At 60.9% G+C, this 19,166-nt stretch overlaps 6 protein-coding genes across 6 annotated transcripts; all 6 read left to right on the forward strand.

Annotated features, from left to right (window-relative positions):
* Positions 1–4,039: 4,039 nt before the first annotated feature.
* On the forward strand, positions 4,040–4,679 carry PLICBS_008483 (uncharacterized protein; the record flags this gene model as incomplete). Its single annotated transcript, XM_018323994.2, has 2 exons — positions 4,040–4,100; positions 4,195–4,679. 2 exons carry the CDS (start codon positions 4,040–4,042, stop codon positions 4,677–4,679), a joined length of 546 nt encoding a protein of 181 aa, XP_018177173.2.
* A 1,592-nt stretch (positions 4,680–6,271) lies between these two features.
* On the forward strand, positions 6,272–7,723 carry PLICBS_008484 (uncharacterized protein; the record flags this gene model as incomplete). Its single annotated transcript, XM_018323993.2, has 1 exon — positions 6,272–7,723. One exon carries the CDS (start codon positions 6,272–6,274, stop codon positions 7,721–7,723), a length of 1,452 nt encoding a protein of 483 aa, XP_018177172.2.
* A 739-nt stretch (positions 7,724–8,462) lies between these two features.
* Positions 8,463–10,135, forward strand: PLICBS_008485 (RuvB ATP-dependent DNA helicase pontin; the record flags this gene model as incomplete). The annotated part of the gene is made up of 4 exons (XM_018323992.2): positions 8,463–8,606; positions 8,666–9,433; positions 9,532–9,863; positions 10,003–10,135. 4 exons carry the CDS (start codon positions 8,463–8,465, stop codon positions 10,133–10,135), a joined length of 1,377 nt encoding a protein of 458 aa, XP_018177171.1.
* Positions 10,136–11,834: 1,699 nt separating this feature from the next.
* PLICBS_008486 (uncharacterized protein) lies at positions 11,835–14,080 on the forward strand (the record flags this gene model as incomplete). The annotated part of the gene is made up of 2 exons (XM_018323991.2): positions 11,835–12,147; positions 12,306–14,080. 2 exons carry the CDS (start codon positions 11,835–11,837, stop codon positions 14,078–14,080), a joined length of 2,088 nt encoding a protein of 695 aa, XP_018177170.1.
* Positions 14,081–14,806: 726 nt separating this feature from the next.
* PLICBS_008487 (uncharacterized protein) lies at positions 14,807–15,361 on the forward strand (the record flags this gene model as incomplete). The annotated part of the gene is made up of 1 exon (XM_065601398.1): positions 14,807–15,361. The coding sequence occupies one exon, from the start codon at positions 14,807–14,809 to the stop codon at positions 15,359–15,361; it is 555 nt and encodes a 184-aa protein (XP_065457470.1).
* A 34-nt stretch (positions 15,362–15,395) lies between these two features.
* On the forward strand, positions 15,396–18,881 carry PLICBS_008488 (Dynactin, 150 kDa isoform; the record flags this gene model as incomplete). The annotated part of the gene is made up of 2 exons (XM_018323989.2): positions 15,396–15,399; positions 15,574–18,881. 2 exons carry the CDS (start codon positions 15,396–15,398, stop codon positions 18,879–18,881), a joined length of 3,312 nt encoding a protein of 1,103 aa, XP_018177168.2.
* Between the last annotated feature and the right edge of the window lie 285 nt (positions 18,882–19,166).

The raw sequence follows: 19,166 nt of genomic DNA on the forward strand, positions 1-19,166 counted from the left end.
ATGCCGTGCAGCGCAATGCAATGCGAAGGAGGCAAAAACGGATTGGAATCACAGCAAGGCTATCGGCAGCAGGGTCGCCGTTCGGTGCTGACGGTCACGGGAACTCGGGGCGCACGAATGGTCGCCACGAACAAGGTCAACAAGGGTCAGGCTGCCTTACGACGTGCCGTTTCCGACCGCTCTCCGTATATGCATACCGCATACCTTGCTTCGTGCATTCATCTCATAACTAAGCAACCGGTATGCACTGTCATGCATGCAAGTGTCGTATGACGAAAAGGCTTTCAACGTGTGCGGTGCTGTACTTACGAGCTCAGCCTCAGACCAGCTCGCCAGATGCCTGTCCATAGCATGCCTTGCCTACATTTCACGACTCGCCGGCATTGTACTACTGGTGCGGATGCGCTGCACGGAGGAACCTACATCATCAAAGTCGGGGCGAGACCGACCGGGGAACGAAATGCGTGAACCAGGGCTGGCGACTCGTCTCGTGGCCTGGCCCAGACGCCTGGAACCGAGCGATGGATGGCTCCGCCCCCATGCACATTAGATGCCCATCCATTTCACAGAGCCGATGCCCGGAAAGGGTGGCCAGCCACGTTGCGGTCCCGCCGTCGTTGGGTCCCTCCCTTCTGGGTCCGGCCCGGACCCTCACGTGGCCCCCGAGATCTCTGCTCGCCGTCTGGTTCCAGCCCGCTACCGGACAAGCGTCAATGCCTCGGCCAGGTTGGTTGCGGTTCACTGCTGCTTGGAGCCCAGCTGAGGTGCAGCAGTGCCCTGTCACAGCGTCGAGCGTGCTGTCCGCCCGAGGAAGCCGTCAGCGGCGCGTGAGCTGAAGATTGCACTGAGGATGTGTTGATGTAAACACGAAACGCCGCTGCATCCGGGCCCCCGTCGATGTTGCAGCCCCAAGGTCAGCAAAGATCCGAGTCCTTGCGTCCAAGGCCATTGCGTCACCGTCAGCGGCGAAACTGCAGGGCAGGGCAGGGCGAGCGGCAGCAGCAGCAGCAGCAGCAGCAGCCCGGACGTCGCACGGCGAGCCCAGAGCATGTCACAGGTGCATTCGAGAAGCCAGCACTGTCCCGGGGGTCCCGCCGCGCCGATGATGCATCTTCCACTTCCGCCGTGGCGGGCTTGACGTCGACGAGGGGAGAGCCAGCTGGCGGAGGGGCGGGCGGGTGCCGACCGGCGGGCGACCACGATGACATCGACCACGACCATGACGGAACCACCATGCGACGGGCCTGGCATCGTCGCACTGCATTGCGCGCTCCACGAGATGCGTTCCATCGCGGCTCTCGTCGTGCCACTACGCAGGCGGTCGCGCCAAAAAGACGCACAACTCCAGCTGACACTCTGACACCTCGCACGCTTCCGGCGGCAAAAAGGCACTGCGAGTACGCTTTGCAGTCGCAATGCAGCACCGACAAGCGAGGTCTCCAGCTGGGCGGCCCCATGTCCCCAGCCCCATTGTCACCGTCTCGTGTCGTGTCGTGGCCGCTGGGCCGCTGGGTCACAGGGCTCCGCCGCTTCCTCCACGGCACCAAGCCAAGCCCGGCCGCCGCTGCAACCCTCTTCGGCGGTTGTTCTGGAAGCCAGAGCGTGCCCGCCCGACCCTACCGTGCTACCGGTGGGCTGGATTTTTTTCGTCTGCCCAAAAAAGTCCAAAATGGATGCCCGGCCCTCCATCATCGGCCAAGCCTGGCGCGGATATGGCTGCCCATTTCGGGAATCTGGCTGATGGGCGCGCCGACGACTCGCCAAATGTACCGGTACTTGCGCCGCACACCCCTAATAATTTAAATCCTGTCGCCCAAGCAGTTTGCCGACGCTCAGTCTTTTTTTGGGCTGTCGCCATCACATGCGGCATGTTACAGCCTGATGGATGCGGGCGAGTTGGTTTGGGACTTGGTTTGGCTCTTTTGGGAAATAAGGAGAGAGGTTTCTCTTCCAGGTCCTTCTCCCCCGAAAGCCCTGTTTGCCATGGTTTGCCATTTCGAGACGGCCTGTTGCCTCCTCGGCCAAGCCTGGAGGCAGACGAGAGCCATCTGGGGAAACCCTCGTGGCGCAATGCCCGCCCTTGCCGGTTTCGGCGAAAGCGACGGCTGGCTTTTCTGAGGCTTTCAGCGTGCCACACCCTCGTGGGAGTCAAATCGCTAGTAATGAGGCGCAACAATGTGGATATGACGCGGGATTGCCATCGAGGCTGGGCTGCCGGGGAAGGGACTCGCAAGGCTATGGCGGTTGCCGGATGTACATGTGATTTGAGTTGCTGGCGGCCCCCGGGTGTCGCCACAACTGCCGATGGAGTGCATGAGGCATGAGCAGATTTTGGCATGATATTGCTATCCATGATGGCATTTGCTCGAACGCCAGAGATAGACACGTAGGGGAGACGAAGGTCTGGTGCCCGAGCAGCTATCGACATGGGATGGCGCATCGAATGGGCGATGGGACGATGCTCATGATTTTTATACAGGGTATCCTGAAACCTTTGATGGCCACGTCATGCTTACATGATTTCTGTGTCCTCCATTGCCGCCAGCAGTCAACGCATGCGGGTAGATGATTAGTGTATTGACGCCCTACTTGCAATGGCTCCTTGCTCATTGTGCGGCGAGGACACGCCGTCCTGTGGATGAGCATTCTCGGACGTCCGGCCAGGAGCTAATCCATGCCCGCCGGCAGCTCCCGGCACTCTTGCTTGCTTGATAGGCCACATCGCACTTCCGCCATTTCAGTGCCTGGTATATAGTTTGCTGCCGCATCCCTCGGCGTACAGGAGGGCGCAAGTACCGAGCGGCGTCCCTGCAGATGCAGGACAATCGGGTGGCTCGGCGCCGGCGGACCATTTGCACAAACCAGACAGCCTACGTCATCGGAATAGTTTTCCATGATGATGAATTTCCCGCCAACACCTGAAACTCCAAGCTCGTAGGCTTTAGGTGTGCATTCCGTCGATACTCGTTTTGATCGTCGTCGTCGTCGTCGTCTGCGTCCGTGTATCTAGATCAAGAGGGAGACCTGGCGGGCGACGCGCGTCAGTCTCTGAGCGCACATTTCTCAAGGCACGAGAGGGTGGTTGCAGAAGAGGGGGTTTCGCGAGGGGGCGGGGAAGGAGGAGAGGAGAGGAGAGGTCGCGCGTACCGCCATGAGGACGCAGCAGATGCTGATGTACGGGCTTAGGCGTTCACCTATCCTGGCGCATTTCCAAAAGATACCCATCACTCTGGATTTGCGAGCGCGCGGGCGCCTCCAAGTCAGCTTGGGGGGTTCCTGTCTGGCTTGCTGCTTGCTCATGCCGCGCATGTGGGGGACACCGTCTTACCCATTCTTGTTCCGGTCCATGATGCCCGGGGCGAAGTGGTGGACGTATGTGCTCGTGCATATCAGGAGGAGGATGACTTGGAGCAGGGACTGGAAGTTGAAGAGGGCCGTCTGCGGAGGCGCGCGGGGAAACGGCGAGTTAGCTGGGGGAACGTCACGAATGGGAAACTCTGGTGGGGGTCGGTCGTCTATACCATGTTGAAGCTTGCTTAAAAGAGAGCGATATTGTATGTGCGATGGTCGATGCGGGAGCAAGCGTGTGGGAAGAGCGAGATGTGGTTCGCGGCAGCAGCACGGCGCTGTGGTTCGAGGTGATTGAATGGTGGCCTCTCAGCCTCGCGCGTCTGATGCGCCGCGCCAGGGGAGCTTTATTACCTGGCAGGCAAGCTGTGGGGAAGCGAGGATTTGCCGACGCGAGGCCGCTGCAGTGGGCAGCTCCACCAGCCATTGCTCGTGGGGGCACCGTCGACACTTCATCTTCATCAACTCGACGACGCACGTTTATCCACGTCCATCATCTGCCGCTTTCGCGAGGCTGGACCTTGCCTCGTACTTTTCTTCAAGCACCGGGCTTTTTTCCAACTGTTTCGAGGCTACGCCATACCAGATCCGCCCAAGTTGCGACGTGCGCATCGTCGCCTCCAACGCTCAGCCACCATCGTTTATCGCATTTGCACCCGTTGCTCCCGGCCGGGGCCTACAGCTCGTCACCATGGAGCCTCGCGCGCGAGCCGGCAAAAATGTCGGCAAGATGAATTTCTCGCACATCGAGCGTACGTCGCCCCCCTTACGCACCCGTCGGGCTGCTACGCTGCCCGCCCTTCCCCGCGACGCCCTTTTTGCTAACCTCGCTCACCCACCACGCAGTGGCGCAGCTGCTCTACGCGCACGGCGACGTCAAGAACCCGCTCCCGGAGACGATCCGGGTGCTGGACGAGATCCTGACCGACTTCATGCAGTCCATCGCCTTCGAGGCGACGCGGGCGGCGCACTACTCGGGCCGGCAGAAGATCAAGTACGAGGACTTTGAGTTTGCGTTCCGCAAGAACCCGGCCTTCCTGGGCAAGGTGCAGGAGGTGTTTGAGAAGCAGCGCGAGATCAAGAAGGCGCGCGAGATTCTGCGCGACAACGACGACGACATCATGAAGGAGGCGGCCGAGGAGGAGAAGAGGCGCGAGAAGGACGGCGGCGGCGGCGGTGACAAGGCGGGGGGCGGCGCGGGTGGTGGAGCTGGTGGGAGGGCAACGGCGGTGACGGCGGCGGCGGCGGCGGCTGCGCGTGCGGAGGAGGAGTTGGGCGAGGCGGATGATGATGCGGAGGCGGAGGCGGATGCGTTGGGGAAGAAGCGATAAGATGACGTTGCGTTGCGTCGCGTTGCGTCAAGACGGTTTCCGTTGTTGAGTCATGGGCTATGTCATTTGGCGTTTTGGGCATGAGGCATGGGGCATTGTGGCTGATGGTCTCTCTCGGGCGTTGACAGCCGAGAGTTTTACGGGCAGGTAGCGCGGCGTTTTCGGTACAAGCTTTATCGCGGCAAGAGAATGTTTTGGTATTGTGTTGAGATCCGTCAGAGACTGAGCCCGCAGCTCCAGCAAGTGGCCCGGCGCAACACGGCGTTGTCGTGCACAGGTATAGTAAACTGTAGTTGCTCGGCCAGCACAAGGGGAAATGCTAGCACTTTGTACGACTTCTCCCGCAACTGCCTCTTCTGGCCCGTCGGCAGGCCCGTGCGCGTACTGATGAGCCTTGGCGGAGCAGAGACGCGGCGTGAGGGACGCATCGGTGGTGGAAGATCGGTGATGCCCACCAATGCCGGTTTATATGCCTCCAGTGCCGACAAGGCTCGCTGGACGTATCCAACACTACCGACTTAACTATACGTCGTATATGTTTTCTCACCAGCAGGATATGAATTGGTCTCGCTACGGCTCTTCAACGTGTTGGGAAACAAGTCGGCGACGGCTATTGCCCCCCAACATCAAAACAGCCGGGCCGCCCAAAAGAGATCGACCGGCTAACTGCGCCGAACCCCCGCGTCGGCGGCGGCGGCGGCGGCGGCAATCGGCAAGGGATCCATTCCTCGTCGCTGCTTACCCCCGGAGTGGCAGCCCCGCAGCCCGTCCTCCTCCTCCTCCTCCTCCTCCTCCGCCGATACCGCCCTCGATGCGATATCGGGAACCACGGACGGACTGCCGCCCGCCCGCGCACGCACGCAAGCCAAGCACTTGGGCCCCCTTCCCCCAATCCCCAATCCCCGTCCATCCTGCTTACATCCGCCCCCGCAGAGGGCGCCGCCGCCGCTCGGGCTCGTCTTCGATCCAACTGCCTGATTTGCTGTTGCTCATCCTACACTTGCCTGACCGGCCCGCGCAAAGTGCAGAGTGTGTGCAAAATGGCCTGGCTTGAGATGGATTGTGTTTCCATGCGTAGTCGCCACCCCTCCGACTGGCTGCGGGCCCGAGGGAAAGCTGGTCCACCACCACCACCACCACCTCTTGTTCCCTTGGCTCCCCCCCCCTGCTCGCCAACTGCAGCCCGCAAGCATCCCTCCATCCAAAGAGGTTGGCGGGCGGGCCGGCGAGCGGGCATCGTGCTTCTTTTAGGCTGTTCATTAGTAAAGCAACAGGGCATCGGCTGCTGTTCTGGTCCTTTAGCTTTTTCTCTCGCTGGGAGGGGAGGGCTCCCGCGCTGCGCATTGTTTTCCCTTGCACCTTTCTTCATTGGAAAGTCGGTTCTGTGTTTGTTCTTCAACCTTGTGCACAGCCACCAGCAGCAGCAGCAGCCCTTCGATGAGGAACAGGCCTCTCTGCTCTCACTGCGTTTGTTGTTTATGGCGCAGTTCTGTCTGCTCTTGTTGTCCTTAGTTTTGGTTGAGACCCAATCGTCGTCAGCGTAAATAACATCTCTCACTGCAACTTTTGCTTTGACTGCGAGACGCAAAATCATGGAGGAGCCTGAGCCCAACGGCGGTCGGCCGCCTTCCGGTGCGGAGATACGGCCGGCTCGTCAGTCACCCAAAGCTTCCCGCCCCGACTATGACGACGACAACGCAAGAGAGACGCAACAACAACATCCGCTCCATCACCGTGATTTGTCCCCGGATATGCGTGGACGGGACAACAAGGCCTTACATCCGACCGCCGCAGAGCACTTCCGTCACTTATCACTGAGTCCGGCCCCGAGCGGCAGACTCTCCCCGGCACCGCATGGCTCATACAACCCAGCCCACGGGCAACCCTTCCAGCCCTACAAGCAATCATCATGGGCCCGCTTCTGGGACCGCAACAAGCCCGCCATCCTCGTGGCGCTGTCCCAGCTGTTCGGCGCCTCCATGAACCTCAGCGCGCGCCTGCTCGAGCTCGAGGGCGAGGGCATGCACCCGGTCCAGGTCCTCCTCCTGCGGCAGAGCCTGACGTCGATATGCTGCCTGACCTACATGTGGTGGATGCAGGTGCCCGACTTCCCCATCGGCAAACGCGAGATCCGGTGGCTGCTCGTCGCCCGAGGCTTCACGGGCTTCTTTGGCATCTTCGGCATGTGGTACTCCATGATGTACCTGCCGCTGGCCGACGCCACCGTCATAACGTTCCTGGCGCCGGGCGTCGCCGGCTTCGTGTGCTGGTTCCTGCTGCGCGAGCCGTTCACGCGCATCGAGCAGCTGGCGACCGTCGTGGCGCTCCTCGGCGTCGTCTTGATCGCGCAGCCGGCGGCCCTCTTCTCTGGCGGCACGTCATCGTCCACCGGCGGCGACGACCACTCGACGACGGAGCCGCCCGAGCAGGGCCTGCCGGGGGCGGACCACCAGACGACGGCGCAGGAGCGGCTCGTGGCCGTGGGCGTGGCCCTGCTGGGCGTGCTGGGCGCGGCCGGGGCCTTCACGACGCTGCGCTCCATCGGCAAGCGCGCGCACCCCCTCATCTCGGTCAACTTCTTCGGCATGACGTGCACCGTCATCTGCGTCGTGACGCTGTGCGCCGCGCCGCAGCTCGACGTCGGCCAGCCGGCCCTGCGGTGGATCACGCCCACGTCGCCCAAGCAGTGGTTCCTGCTGCTCGCGCTGGGCGCCCTGGGCTTCGTGATGCAGTACCTCCTCACGGCGGGGCTGGCCGCCGACAAGTCCAACCGCGCCAACGCCATGGTCTACACGCACATGCTCTTCGCCGTGGCGTTTGACCGCTGGGTGTTTGGGCACCGCATGGGCGTCATGAGCTTCCTCGGCTGCGCGCTGATCCTGGGCAGCGCCATCGGCGTCGTCTTCATGAAGAAGCCGCCCTCGCCGCCGAAAGTGGAGGACGTCGAGAGGCAGAACAACGTGAGCGGCGAGGCGGAGGGTTCGCCGATGCTCATGGGCGTTGGCGGCAACGCGGAGAGTGTACACTTGGAAAGGATGAGGTAGTCACGTAGTGTTACGGAACGAGACTGCATTGCTGCAGTGTGACCTTGCTTAGGAAATCGTCTCCGAGCTTGCGTGATACAACGTGCGTGACCACGATGATCCATAGAAGCATGGGGGTCATCATTTTGACCAACAGTGGCGTGTGGTGTAAATTGTAAGTTTGAGCTGCGGCACTTGCATGAGTTGTTGCTATGAGTGCACTTGTCACCAGGGCCGGCTGCCGTCGACGATGGAGTTGTTAAACAACTACGATTCAGCCACTGTCCAAAAAGCCACGGTGGCTAAGCCTCATTGAAAGAGAACAGGCCCAGCAAGTTACAAACTAGGAAGGCCCTCAAATCGACTTCAGAAAGCAGTGGACGGATTGCCACCGTCAGTCCTGCTCTCCAGGGCGAAGAAGCGGACTTGATATAGGGTAGCCAAGATTTGTGAGCAGCGTGATCGCAGTCGCGCGTTCGCGCTATCACGTGACTCAAAGTGGGCCGCCGTTCTGGCCCCCCCAGCCAGCCGCGCAAGGGCGAGCGCCTGCACTGCAAGGCTGGGGTCCAATGGTAAAACCTCGAGATCTCGAACCCTCGCCCGTCCGTCGCCAGCCTCATCGCCTCTCCACGAAACTCGCAACAGCCCTGACGGGGAGCACATAGCAGCAGACGGCATCCGAGAGAACTGCCCCCTCCAACCGCACAGAAAGCCAGGCTTGGATTCGACGTCCGGCAGCGTCACTGCCGAAACCGCCAACATGGTCCAGATCAGCGAGGTCAAGGGCAACAAGCGCGACAACCGGACGGCTGCGCATACGCACATCAAAGGCCTCGGCCTCAGGTCCGATGGACGCGCAGAGACACAGGCCGGCGGCTTCGTGGGCCAGGCGTCCGCGAGAGAGGTACGGGCTTCCCCAATCGCGTGTCGCGCTGTGAGGCTAGGCAACTGACGATATTCTAGTCATGTGGCGTTGTCGTCGACCTGATTCGAGCTCATAAGATGGCTGGTAGGGGAGTACTGCTGGCAGGCGGCCCGGGCACCGGCAAGACTGCCCTCGCGCTGGCCATCAGCCAGGAGCTCGGCACCAAGATCCCCTTCTGCCCCATCGTCGGCAGCGAAATCTACTCGACCGAGGTCAAGAAGACGGAGATGCTCATGGAGAACTTCCGAAGGGCCATTGGCCTCAAGGTCCGCGAGACGAAGGAGGTGTACGAGGGCGAGGTCACAGAACTCACCCCGGAGGAGGCCGAGAACCCGCTGGGAGGATACGGCAAGACCATCAGCACGCTGCTCATCGGGCTCAAGAGCGCCAAGGGCCAGAAGAAGCTGCGACTGGACCCCAGCATCTACGAGGCGATCCAGAAGGAGAGAGTCACCGTCGGAGATGTCATCTATATCGAGGCCAACACGGGCGCCTGCAAGCGCGTCGGCCGGTCGGACGCGTACGCCACCGAGTTCGACCTCGAGGCCGAGGAGTACGTGCCCATCCCCAAGGGCGAGGTGCACAAGAAGAAGGAGATTGTGCAGGACGTCACGCTGCACGACCTCGACGTCGCCAACGCGCGGCCCCAGGGCGGCCAGGACATCATGAGCATGATGGGCCAGCTCATGAAGCCCAAGATGACTGAGATCACGGAGAAGCTGCGCGCCGAGATCAACAAGGTCGTGAGCAAGTACATCGACCAGGGCGTGGCCGAGCTGGTTCCGGGCGTTTTGTTCATCGACGAGGTATGTTTTTTGCCTGTCTTCTCTTGCATGTCGAGAAGGCTGCTTTCGACCCGTGTTTGTTTCACGCGCAAGGCCGCTGACTCGCATGGGTTCACCAGGCACACATGCTCGATGTGGAGTGCTTCACCTACCTTAACCGAGCACTGGAATCGCCCATCTCCCCCATTGTGGTGCTGGCGTCGAACCGCGGAATGTGCACAATAAGAGGCACCGACGACATTGTTGCGGCCCACGGCATTCCTACCGACTTCCTGGCCCGTCTACTCATCATTCCCACGGCGCCCTACCAGGCCGACGAGATTAAGAAGATTGTGCGGATACGGGCGTCGACGGAAGGCGTGTCCATCAGCGACGCTGCCATTGACAAGATTTCGGACCACGGCGTCCGCATCAGCCTGCGGTACTGCCTGCAGCTGCTGACCCCTGCCAGGTAAGTTTCAGAATGCGCCGGAGACGATGAAACGAGGAACGATGGCCACGAGTCCTTGTGCCGTTCCGATTCCGGAACGTCGTTTCCATCGTCTGGTCCCCCGCTTGGATGACAACCGCTTACTGACATGGTTTGGCAGCATTCTCGCAAAGGCCAACGGCCGTTCCCAGATCGACATCGCCGACGTGGCTGAGTGCGAGGACCTCTTCCTCGACGCCCGGCGCAGCGCGGCGCTGCTGAGCACCGAAGCTGGACGGGGGTACCTTTCGTAAGCAGGCGGAGCCGACGGCCGCGTCGACGACGACAAAACGGGAAGAGAAAGTGTACCCCTTAGACTTGAAGCGTAACTTCGCGAGACGGGGAGGGGGCCCCAAGGTTTTCTACGGGATTTTGCTTTTGGCGGATGGTCCGGCGCCGGGAGAGTATGCCACTTCACGGTTTTTTTCATCTTTTTTACCCGCTTTACCAGGCCAAAGGGGGGGAGAGAGGGAGAGGAGGGGGAGGCGCAACGCCTTGTGGGAATAGTAGCAAAAAGTGTCGATATTGCCTGTAACGGGCGGCCCCCATGGGCGAAACACCGAAACGGGGGAAGGGGCCTTGCCATTGGGTTTTCTGGCGTCCTTCCAAGCTTTTCGGGGGAATTAAAAAGTGACAGGACGACGCCTCGCCCATCTCGTGCCGCCCGCCCCTCCTACCCACCCATCCATCTCATCCCAGAAGCGGCCTGAAGTGTCAAAGGTGTGAAGGCGCGGCGCCTGCGAGTGAGAGGTGCGTGTCGTCGTGAGCGTCGCCCCCGGCCGAGACATCCAGGAACCTGGAAAGCCAACCAGCAGAGACAGGCGGCCCAAGACAAAACCAGAAGCCTGCTGGGGGCCGTACGCGCGCCATCATGACAGGCTGGCGACGGTCGTGGTGGGCGCAGAGCGATGGGACGCACGCAGGCAAGTCACGCATGCGGAGCACACCACGATCGCAGGTTGGGCTCCCGCTCACCCTCACCGATTGACCGATTCCAAGCATCACGTGCGGAACGAGCCTTTAAACCGCGTTCGGGCTGGCGCCAGCCATTCGTCCTTTGTCTCAGGCGGGCGCAGCATTCCAGGCCGACGCCGCTTCGCATTCCTGTGGCCCGTCGACAATGTCGCCCGCCCCCGGGGACAGCGAGGTTGGGCCCCAGCCAGCCTGCAGGAGCGGAGAGACGCGGGCAAAGGACGAATAGGCGCGGTGCAGCGGTAGAAATGTTGGGTGTCATGCGGTTTTGCCTCGAGGCTGGGCGTTGAAGAGGGACCCGCGCCGGTATATCACTGCCGGGATGCCAGGGGGCCAAGGAGGGGGAGGGAGATCGATTCCCGTCCGGCGTGCCCCCCTCCCTCTCGCAAAAAACGTTCCGAAGAGCACGAAGCGGCCCCGGAGAAAAAAAGGATAAACGCTCGCGCCCCCAAAGACAAAGGCAACAAGCTCACGCTTTGTCCGCCGGCCAGAAACCTTCACTGGACCGCGGGTGAACGCCAGTCGACGCCCCCCCGGTGGACTCCCGAGACATGTAGGGGGATTCTTACTGGCCCCTCTGCACACTGAAGGCAGCAGCGCAGCAGTCAGAGAGAAGGGCCGGCGAGGTCAGGCCTGTTGAGCGAGCTTGTCCGGAGCCGGGTGTGCTATTGTCCACTGAGCGGAGGTTGAGTGAATGGCCAAATGCCAGCGTCCTCTCACAAAGGAAAGGACCCGGGCACTCGGGCAACGGCTCGCTCCATCTTCATTCTTGGCATCTTTCCTGCCACCGTTGCTTATCTCGTCCTTCTTCGAGCTCCAGTCCCCGTCTTATACTCCCATTGTTCTCGTCGTCGTCTCGTCGTGTTGCCGTCTCGAAGCCCTGACGCCGAGAACGCCCTTGCCGGCTGGGCCCAGGTGTAAGTGCAGACCGTCTCGCGGCTCACCGGTAGCCCCTTCACGTCGTCCTTGCGTCCGTCAACGATGACACAAGTGCTCGCACTGGCTGCCCGACACATGGAAGCCATCGGAGCTCCTGTTCGCCGTCACGTGGACCTGGGACAGCAGTACAAGCAGCCAGCGGGCATCGCCGCCGCGGCTGATGGGGGCCACTCTCCCTCACCTCTCCGGTCCGCGTCATCAAGAAAGCGGGCTTCCACCATACACGCCGTGGATGCCGACCGCGGCATGCAGGAGTCCCCCAGCGCCAGCAGCGCAGGCACCCAGAGGCAGGATGGAGCCAGGGATCTCATCTGCCTCTGCACGCCAGCCCCCAAGATTCCAAGGCCACGAAACGGTGAGTGAAGACGTTGCCTTGCGCAACCCCCGGGCGGTGGAACTCCACGTCGATGCAGTGATGGGGCCTGGAGAGTCCAACGAGTTCCCAAGCGGGCGTTCAAACTCATCGCTTTCCCCGAGCTAAGACCAGCGGCTGACAAACGCTTCGTTGGCCAGCATTTATCCTGTACCGCCAGCATCATCAGGCGCAGGTAACAGCAGATAATCCCAAGCTGTCCAACCCGGACATTTCCAAGATCATCGGAGAGAAGTGGAAGAATGAAGATGAAGATGTGAAGCAGACGTGGAAGAACCTCGCCGAGGAGGAGAAGCAGCGCCACCAGACACAGTACCCAAACTACCGCTACCAGCCGCGCCGCGGCAACAAGCCGCAGGCTGGATGGGGGACCACGTCGCCGACCGAGGAGCCAGGCCGGTGCCCAAAGTGCCATGGACGAGCCGCTGCCACGCCACAGACACCATCGACCCCCTTTGCAACGTCTCCCGCCGCCAAGGTAGGGGCTGGATCTCAAGGCAGGCCCAGCCTCCAACGGGCAGATACGGACAGGTCTCGTCGATCGAGCTTCGAGCAGTCGCCCACAAGCGCACTAGCATTTCCGACCAAGCTGCCTTCCGTGAGGGATGTGGAGAGTGGGGAGCCGACCTCGCCAGGCATGAAGAGACGTCGGGCCAATGATGCCGGTGGATATCATCCCATCAACGGATCTCTCAGCGGCTATGTGAGCAGGAAGCCAGGAGAACCAGCTGTTGCACGGACGGATGGGCCGCCACAAACTCCTGCTCATGCATTTGTTCGAACGCCCCTACCCGAACTTGGGGGTTTGCCGAGATCTCAGAGCGGCCCGATGCCCCCACCGTTTCGACCCTCGCCTTCGACATCCTGGCTGGAGAAAGACTCGTCGAACCGGAGGCACAGTGGCTTTGACGAGTCTCTTCGATTGCCGCCCCTGCAGTCGTCGGTACCACCATCGCCGTCCCGCATGCCGTCCTTGGACACTCGTCGAGTCAGCTTGCCCATGGGTGGCCTCATGGAGTCACCTCCTCGAGAGCCTCGCGGCCTGAGCACCTCATCCATGGAAGACAGCATCATGGCGATTCCATTCAGTCGCAAGCTGTCCGTTCTTGCGAGCATCTGTCGGACCGCTCCGCCCTTGGCAAGGGATGCCGACCCGGGGGGTACGAGAGGCGCTTTCATTGCAGTGGAAGGTTCTGACGCGAGGTTGCTTCGAGAGGTGGGGACCGTCATCGAGAAGACGCTGGTGGCGTGCGGCGACATTGACTTGAAGGTGTGGAAGGACGAGTCGCCCGAGATGGACTCGTTGGTACAAGCATCGTCCTTGAGTCGTGCTGGTAGCAAATTCGGCGATTCCTTCGAGCCGTATTTCGACGTCGTATCCTCGTGGCAGAAGAAATCAAAGCAGATTGGCCGCCACATTACCGGCAAGACGGCCCTCATCCCGAGTGCCGAGGATCAAAGAGCAGACGGGGAGCGGGTGGTGGCCCAAGCCCGTTCAACCGAAGCCTGCACGCCGCCGGAAGACGACAGAGGACCAGGCTCGACCGTCAGGATGCCGGTGGCACTGGCCAGAGACGGGTTCAGCTTGACGGTGTCGGACAGGTACGCTTGCACGATGCCAATCCAGGACACTTACTCGCCACTCGATCATTGGCAGTGGATGGCGTCGCTTTGGCGTGGCACTGTCTGTCCGGATCTCGTGGTCCACGTCATGCCGGCTGAAGACGAGGAGACCGGTAGCCGCAGGGTTGTCGAACTCTCGCGGCGCCTGGGCTCGATCCTCGTCAAATTGCCCTCGGGCAAGGAAATCGATGAGGGCACAGAGAGGAGGATTGCCTTTGAGGTGATGGAGTGGATGAGAGAGGGATCGTTCCGCGAGGCGCTGCCTCAAGGATGGAGGTCAGATGCTCTATGAGCGCAGAACCGATTGGATTGCCGCCGCCATACCTCCTCACGTCGACGGAAACGACCGCGGCGTCTTGGGCCGTGCGCTGAGGCAGACAGGCCGACGAGCATGTTGTGAGGGCATTGTTGCATGTTCAGTGCCATGGGCGTAACGAGACCAAATAATGACAGTCGAAGTGTGCACAACTGCTGGGTGGTATTTGCCTGCTAATGTGAAGTCGAAAACGGCCTGGTGTCTTTCGAGATGCGAAGTGCGAACCCAAATTACTTTCCATTACCACCGCCTACCATTTCATACGTACCTGTACCTTGGACCAAGGCCATGGAGTTACCGGTAACGACCCATGGTTATGTTAACGGCTTCCTGCATCGCTCCTGCATGGAAGGAGTCGCCTCTCGTGCACATATGGGTACGGGAAGGAGCTGTCGTTGTACGTCACTACGTACCTGCTTCAGACGCGGATGGTCGGTGCTCTGCTTCAGGGGCCGAGAAGTGGGGCCCGTGGTTGATTACTGGGCCGGTACCGCACGGGGATGGGGCGCGTCCACCAACACGCGTGTTTGTCTTGGTTAGGGGGGCCGCATCCACCCAAGCTCCATCCCGATCATCCCCTGGCGCAGCCTCATTGTCAACAACGGCCTGGCATCGTCACCAACCAACTACGCCAACGACCTGCAACTTCACACCGTCCTGACCCGGCACGATGCACCCCCGTCCCCTCAACCGCCTCCCATAATGCCAGACTTCAAATCGGGCCAGACGGTCCAGCTCAGCGATGGCCGCAAGGGCATCGTCCGCTTCGCTGGCCAAACCCACTTCCAGGTGGGAGAATGGGTCGGCGTCGAGCTCGAGGACAAGACCGGCAAGAACGACGGCAGCGTCCAAGGCGAGCGCTATTTCGACTGTCCCATGGGATATGGCATGTTCGTCAAGCCCATGATGGTGACCATCCTCGCCCAGCCGCCGGCCGCAAAGCCAGCCGCGGCCCGGAAGCCTGCACGGCCGAGCAGCCTCAACCCGGTGTCCGGCAGGACATCGGCCGCTGGCGGGGACGTGGCCTTGACGAAGCGCCGGAGCATGAACGCGCCAAGTCCGAGCCCTGGGCCTAAGATGTCCCGTCCGACGAGCGCTATCAGGGTGAGCATCCCGACCATGGCCGCGTCCATGATTCTAACGCGAAATCAAGTCCCCTGCAAAGTCTCCCACCAAGCAACTGAGCGGCCCGCCCAGCTCTTCAGCGTCACGGACCGGCACGCCCTCGAACACGCGCGTTTCGTCCGTCGGAAGTAAGCCTCGCACTTCGATAAGCGGATCGCGAACCTCAATGGGTCCACCTGCCCTCCCCTCTACCCGAACCGCGAGACAGTCCTCCATATCGTCTGTGGCTTCGAGAGCCAGCACCGTGACTGCGCGAGCGTCAACTGGACGAGCGCTGCCAGGAGGTGTCCGCCCACTGTCCCAACACAACTTCGCCCGCCGCCCATCTGCCGATTCCCAAGCAGGACGAGATAGCAGCTCGGCCGACGATACGACACCGGTGTCTCCTGTGAGGGGCAATGCACCCATAATTGCACCACAGCCAACCAGCCCGGCACGGGGGAGGGCAAATGCTCTCGAGAAGATGGCCGCCGCAACGTCGCCCGGGACATCCTCTACACCGCCCCTGAAGAGGGTGACAGCAGCAGCAGCCGCATCGCGAACCCCGGGCACCACCGCAGCAAGCCGTGAGATAGAAGATTTGAAGGCAAAGCTTAGGGTGCTAGAGCGAAAACGAATCGAAGATCGTGACAAACTCCAGCAGCTTGACAAGGTTCAGGGCGAACGCGACAAGTTTGAGACCATCATCCAGAAGCTCCAGCAAAAATACCAGCCGCAGCAGCAGGAGAATGCCGAACTAAGGAAACAGCTCAAGGAGGCAGAGGCCCGTTTCGAGTCCGTGGAGGCCATGCAGGCCGAGCATGATTCTGCCCTGGAGCTCGCTGCCCTGGACAGGGAAATGGCCGAAGAGACGGCAGAAGTCCTGAAGATGGAGCTCGAGACGCTGAAGCAAAAGACCGAGGAGCTTGAGCTGGAGGTCGAGATTCTTCGAGAGGAGAACACCGAGTACAGCAAAGGCATGACGCCCGAAGAACGCGCGAGCACCGGTTGGCTGCAGATGGAACGGACGAATGAGCGACTGCGCGATGCCTTGCTGAGGCTCCGAGACATTACCCAGGAGCAAGAAGAGGGATTGCGAGACCAAATCACCGGACTCGAGGAAGAGTTGAAGCAGTTCAATGCCGTCAAGGCTGAAAATGCAAAGACGAAGGAGAAGCTGGACAAGTCCGAAGCCGCAGTTGATGACCTTCGCCAGCAGCTCGACAACGCTCTCGGGGCCGAAGACATGATTGAGGACCTCACGGACCGCAACATGAGCATGTCGGAGCAGATCGAGGAGCTCAAGGCCGTCATCGACGACCTCGAGAACCTGAAAGAGATCAATGACGAGCTGGAAGCCAACCATGTCCAGAACGAAAAGGAGATGCAGGAGGATCTCGACTTCAAGGACAGCGTCATTGCAGAACAGGCACGCCGGGCCGCCCAACAAGAAGAGTCGTTTGAAGACATGGAGTACACCCTTTCCAGGTTCCGCGAGCTCGTCACCAGCTTGCAGAGCGACTTGGAGGACATGCGGGCCTCACAGGCCGTGACCGAGGGCGAATCCGAGAAACTGAACGACCGTTCAAGAGCCATGATGGATCTCAACATGAAGCTTCAGCTTTCCGCTGCCAAGGCACAAGTCAAGACGATCGATCTAGAGCTTCGCCGACTGGAGGCAGAGGAAGCAGGCAAGCATCTCGAGATTGTCAGACTTTTCTTGCCCGACACCTACCTGGAAGACCAAGACTCGGTCCTTGCGCTGTTGCGATTCCGCAGGCTTGCGTTCAAGGCCAACCTTTTGAATGGCTTCATCCGGGAGCGCCTCAGCGGCCAGCCTCACCCTGGCCACGAGGACGATGTCTTTGCGGGCTGCGATGCGGTTGACAACCTGGTATGGGTGTCCGCCATGTGCGACCGCTTCGTCAACGACATGAGCCACTGCTCGATGGAGCGGTTCTCAAAGTACCAGAATGCCCTGCACGAGCTCGAGCCCGTGGAGCGGGCGCTCAATGCCTGGATCGATGGACTGCGACGGGACGACCTGAAGGAAAAGAACTGCGCAGACGAATTGCATCGCACCGTGTCTCTCATGTCACACCTCGCCGAGGTCCACATCTCCGCCGGGCTGTCCAGCTTTGCCGACGAGGTCCACATGCGGTCGCTGGTGGTCCAGAGTCACCTTGAGTCCGCGGCTGTTGCGTTCAACACGACGAAGCTCATGGTGCAGCGTGTGCTACCGGCAGAGGGTCAAGAGGGCGAAGACGACGAGCTGGGCCATCACTTCGCAAAGAAGTTCGACTTGATCATCACGCAGACCAGGAGCACCAAGGTCATTGCTGGCAAAGCCGTGCGGGCCTTGGAAGACCTCAAGACGCGATCACTGTCGCTTTCGCCAGACACGAGAGAGGCATTTGAACAATGCGAGAGTGGCAGTCTGGACCTGGCTACCCTGGCCCGCAAGATTGGCAACAGCGTCCACAAGCTCTTTACGCAGGACGAAGGTCGCAACGAGCCCTTCACACACGAGGAGGTTCAGGATGTCGTTCAAGCCGCCGCTACGGAGATTGGCGCGGTCATGGAGACGGATTCGATATCGCACTACTTGTCCAAGCTTCGCGCGGTCAACAGTCAGATCACTGACCTGGCCGGGCTGGCCACGGATCTGGAGCAGACGCAAGAGTTTGACATGAGCCCTGCTCCCTGGCGCCTCCGATCTCAGGAGCTCAAGGCGCTCAAGACGGTGCCCGTAGACGCAGAGGAAGAACTGCGCCGGCTCAGGGAGGAGCACAACGAGGCCCGCCGCACGATTGCGCAGCGCGATGAGCACCTCAGCACTGCTGTGCTCAAGATAGAGACGCTGGAGTCCCGCATGCGGGATGCACAAGCTAATGTCGAACGCATCACAAACCTGCAGAAGCAGCTCGAAGCGTCGGGCGAGCAAGTCACAAGTCTGAAGGAAGACATCGAGAAACAGGACCGGGAGCTCAAGAATCTCGAGTCGGAGCGCGACAAGTGGAAGAAGATTGCCAGCGACAGCCGGGCGTATGCCGACGGCGCCGACGCTGCGGGCATGAAGGCCGGACAGGAGCGTGCGGTGGCAACGGCCCGGGAGATGGATGCCTTGAAGAAGGACATTGAGAGCTTGCAATCGGCCGTACGGTATCTGCGCGAGGACAACCGCCGTGCTCGCACCAAGGAACAGCAGGGCTACGACTGGTTGGCCGAGCCGTTGACGAAGCCAACAGGCCTCGCGGAGCAGCGGAAGAAGTTGCTCCAGACCGAGGGCAAGGACGTCCTCGGCGAGCTGATCAAGGTGGCGACGTCGGCGACGCTCTTTGACTTCTCCGCCTTGCCCAAGGACAAGCTCGCCTGGCGCCCGGCCAAGACGACGCCGCAGTACCACGCCGCAAAGCAAATGGAAGACTACGCCGCCCTGTCTTCGTGGCAGGACGCCGTGGTCAAGAAGTCTGCCATGCTTCGCGCCGGCATGGACGACGGCTCGGGGCGGCTCATCCGCAACCCCGCGGCGCAGCTGCAGATCAGGCTGCCCCGCGGCGACGGCAAGGCGATGATGGCCGGGACGGGCATCGGCGCGGGCGGCGTGCAGGTGGTGGGATCGCGTGAGTGGGAGGCGCTGCAGGGGAGCAGGGGCAGGATGGCTGCTGTATGAACGAATGGCTGCGACAGGGCTGCTGCTGGTGCTGCTGCCCGTGACGAAGTCAGGATCAGGATTGATACCCACTGGACCGAGAGGTCCTGTAGACAGACTCGAGGCGTACATGAGTTTTGTGTTTTATATACACTTCGTATTGCCATCTGTCCGGATGCTGTACAGTTTTCGAGGCCGCAAGGGATATGGGCATTTTCAAGGATAAATAGACCTCTGTGTCATGTGCTCGTTTGGTATATTTTGTTTTCCTGTCTGCAGGAATTGCAGAGGCCCAACTTTGCTCTC

Source organism: Purpureocillium lilacinum (assembly GCF_023168085.1).
Source record: "Purpureocillium lilacinum CBS 284.36 DNA, scaffold_6, whole genome shotgun sequence".
NCBI lineage: Eukaryota > Fungi > Ascomycota > Sordariomycetes > Hypocreales > Ophiocordycipitaceae > Purpureocillium > Purpureocillium lilacinum.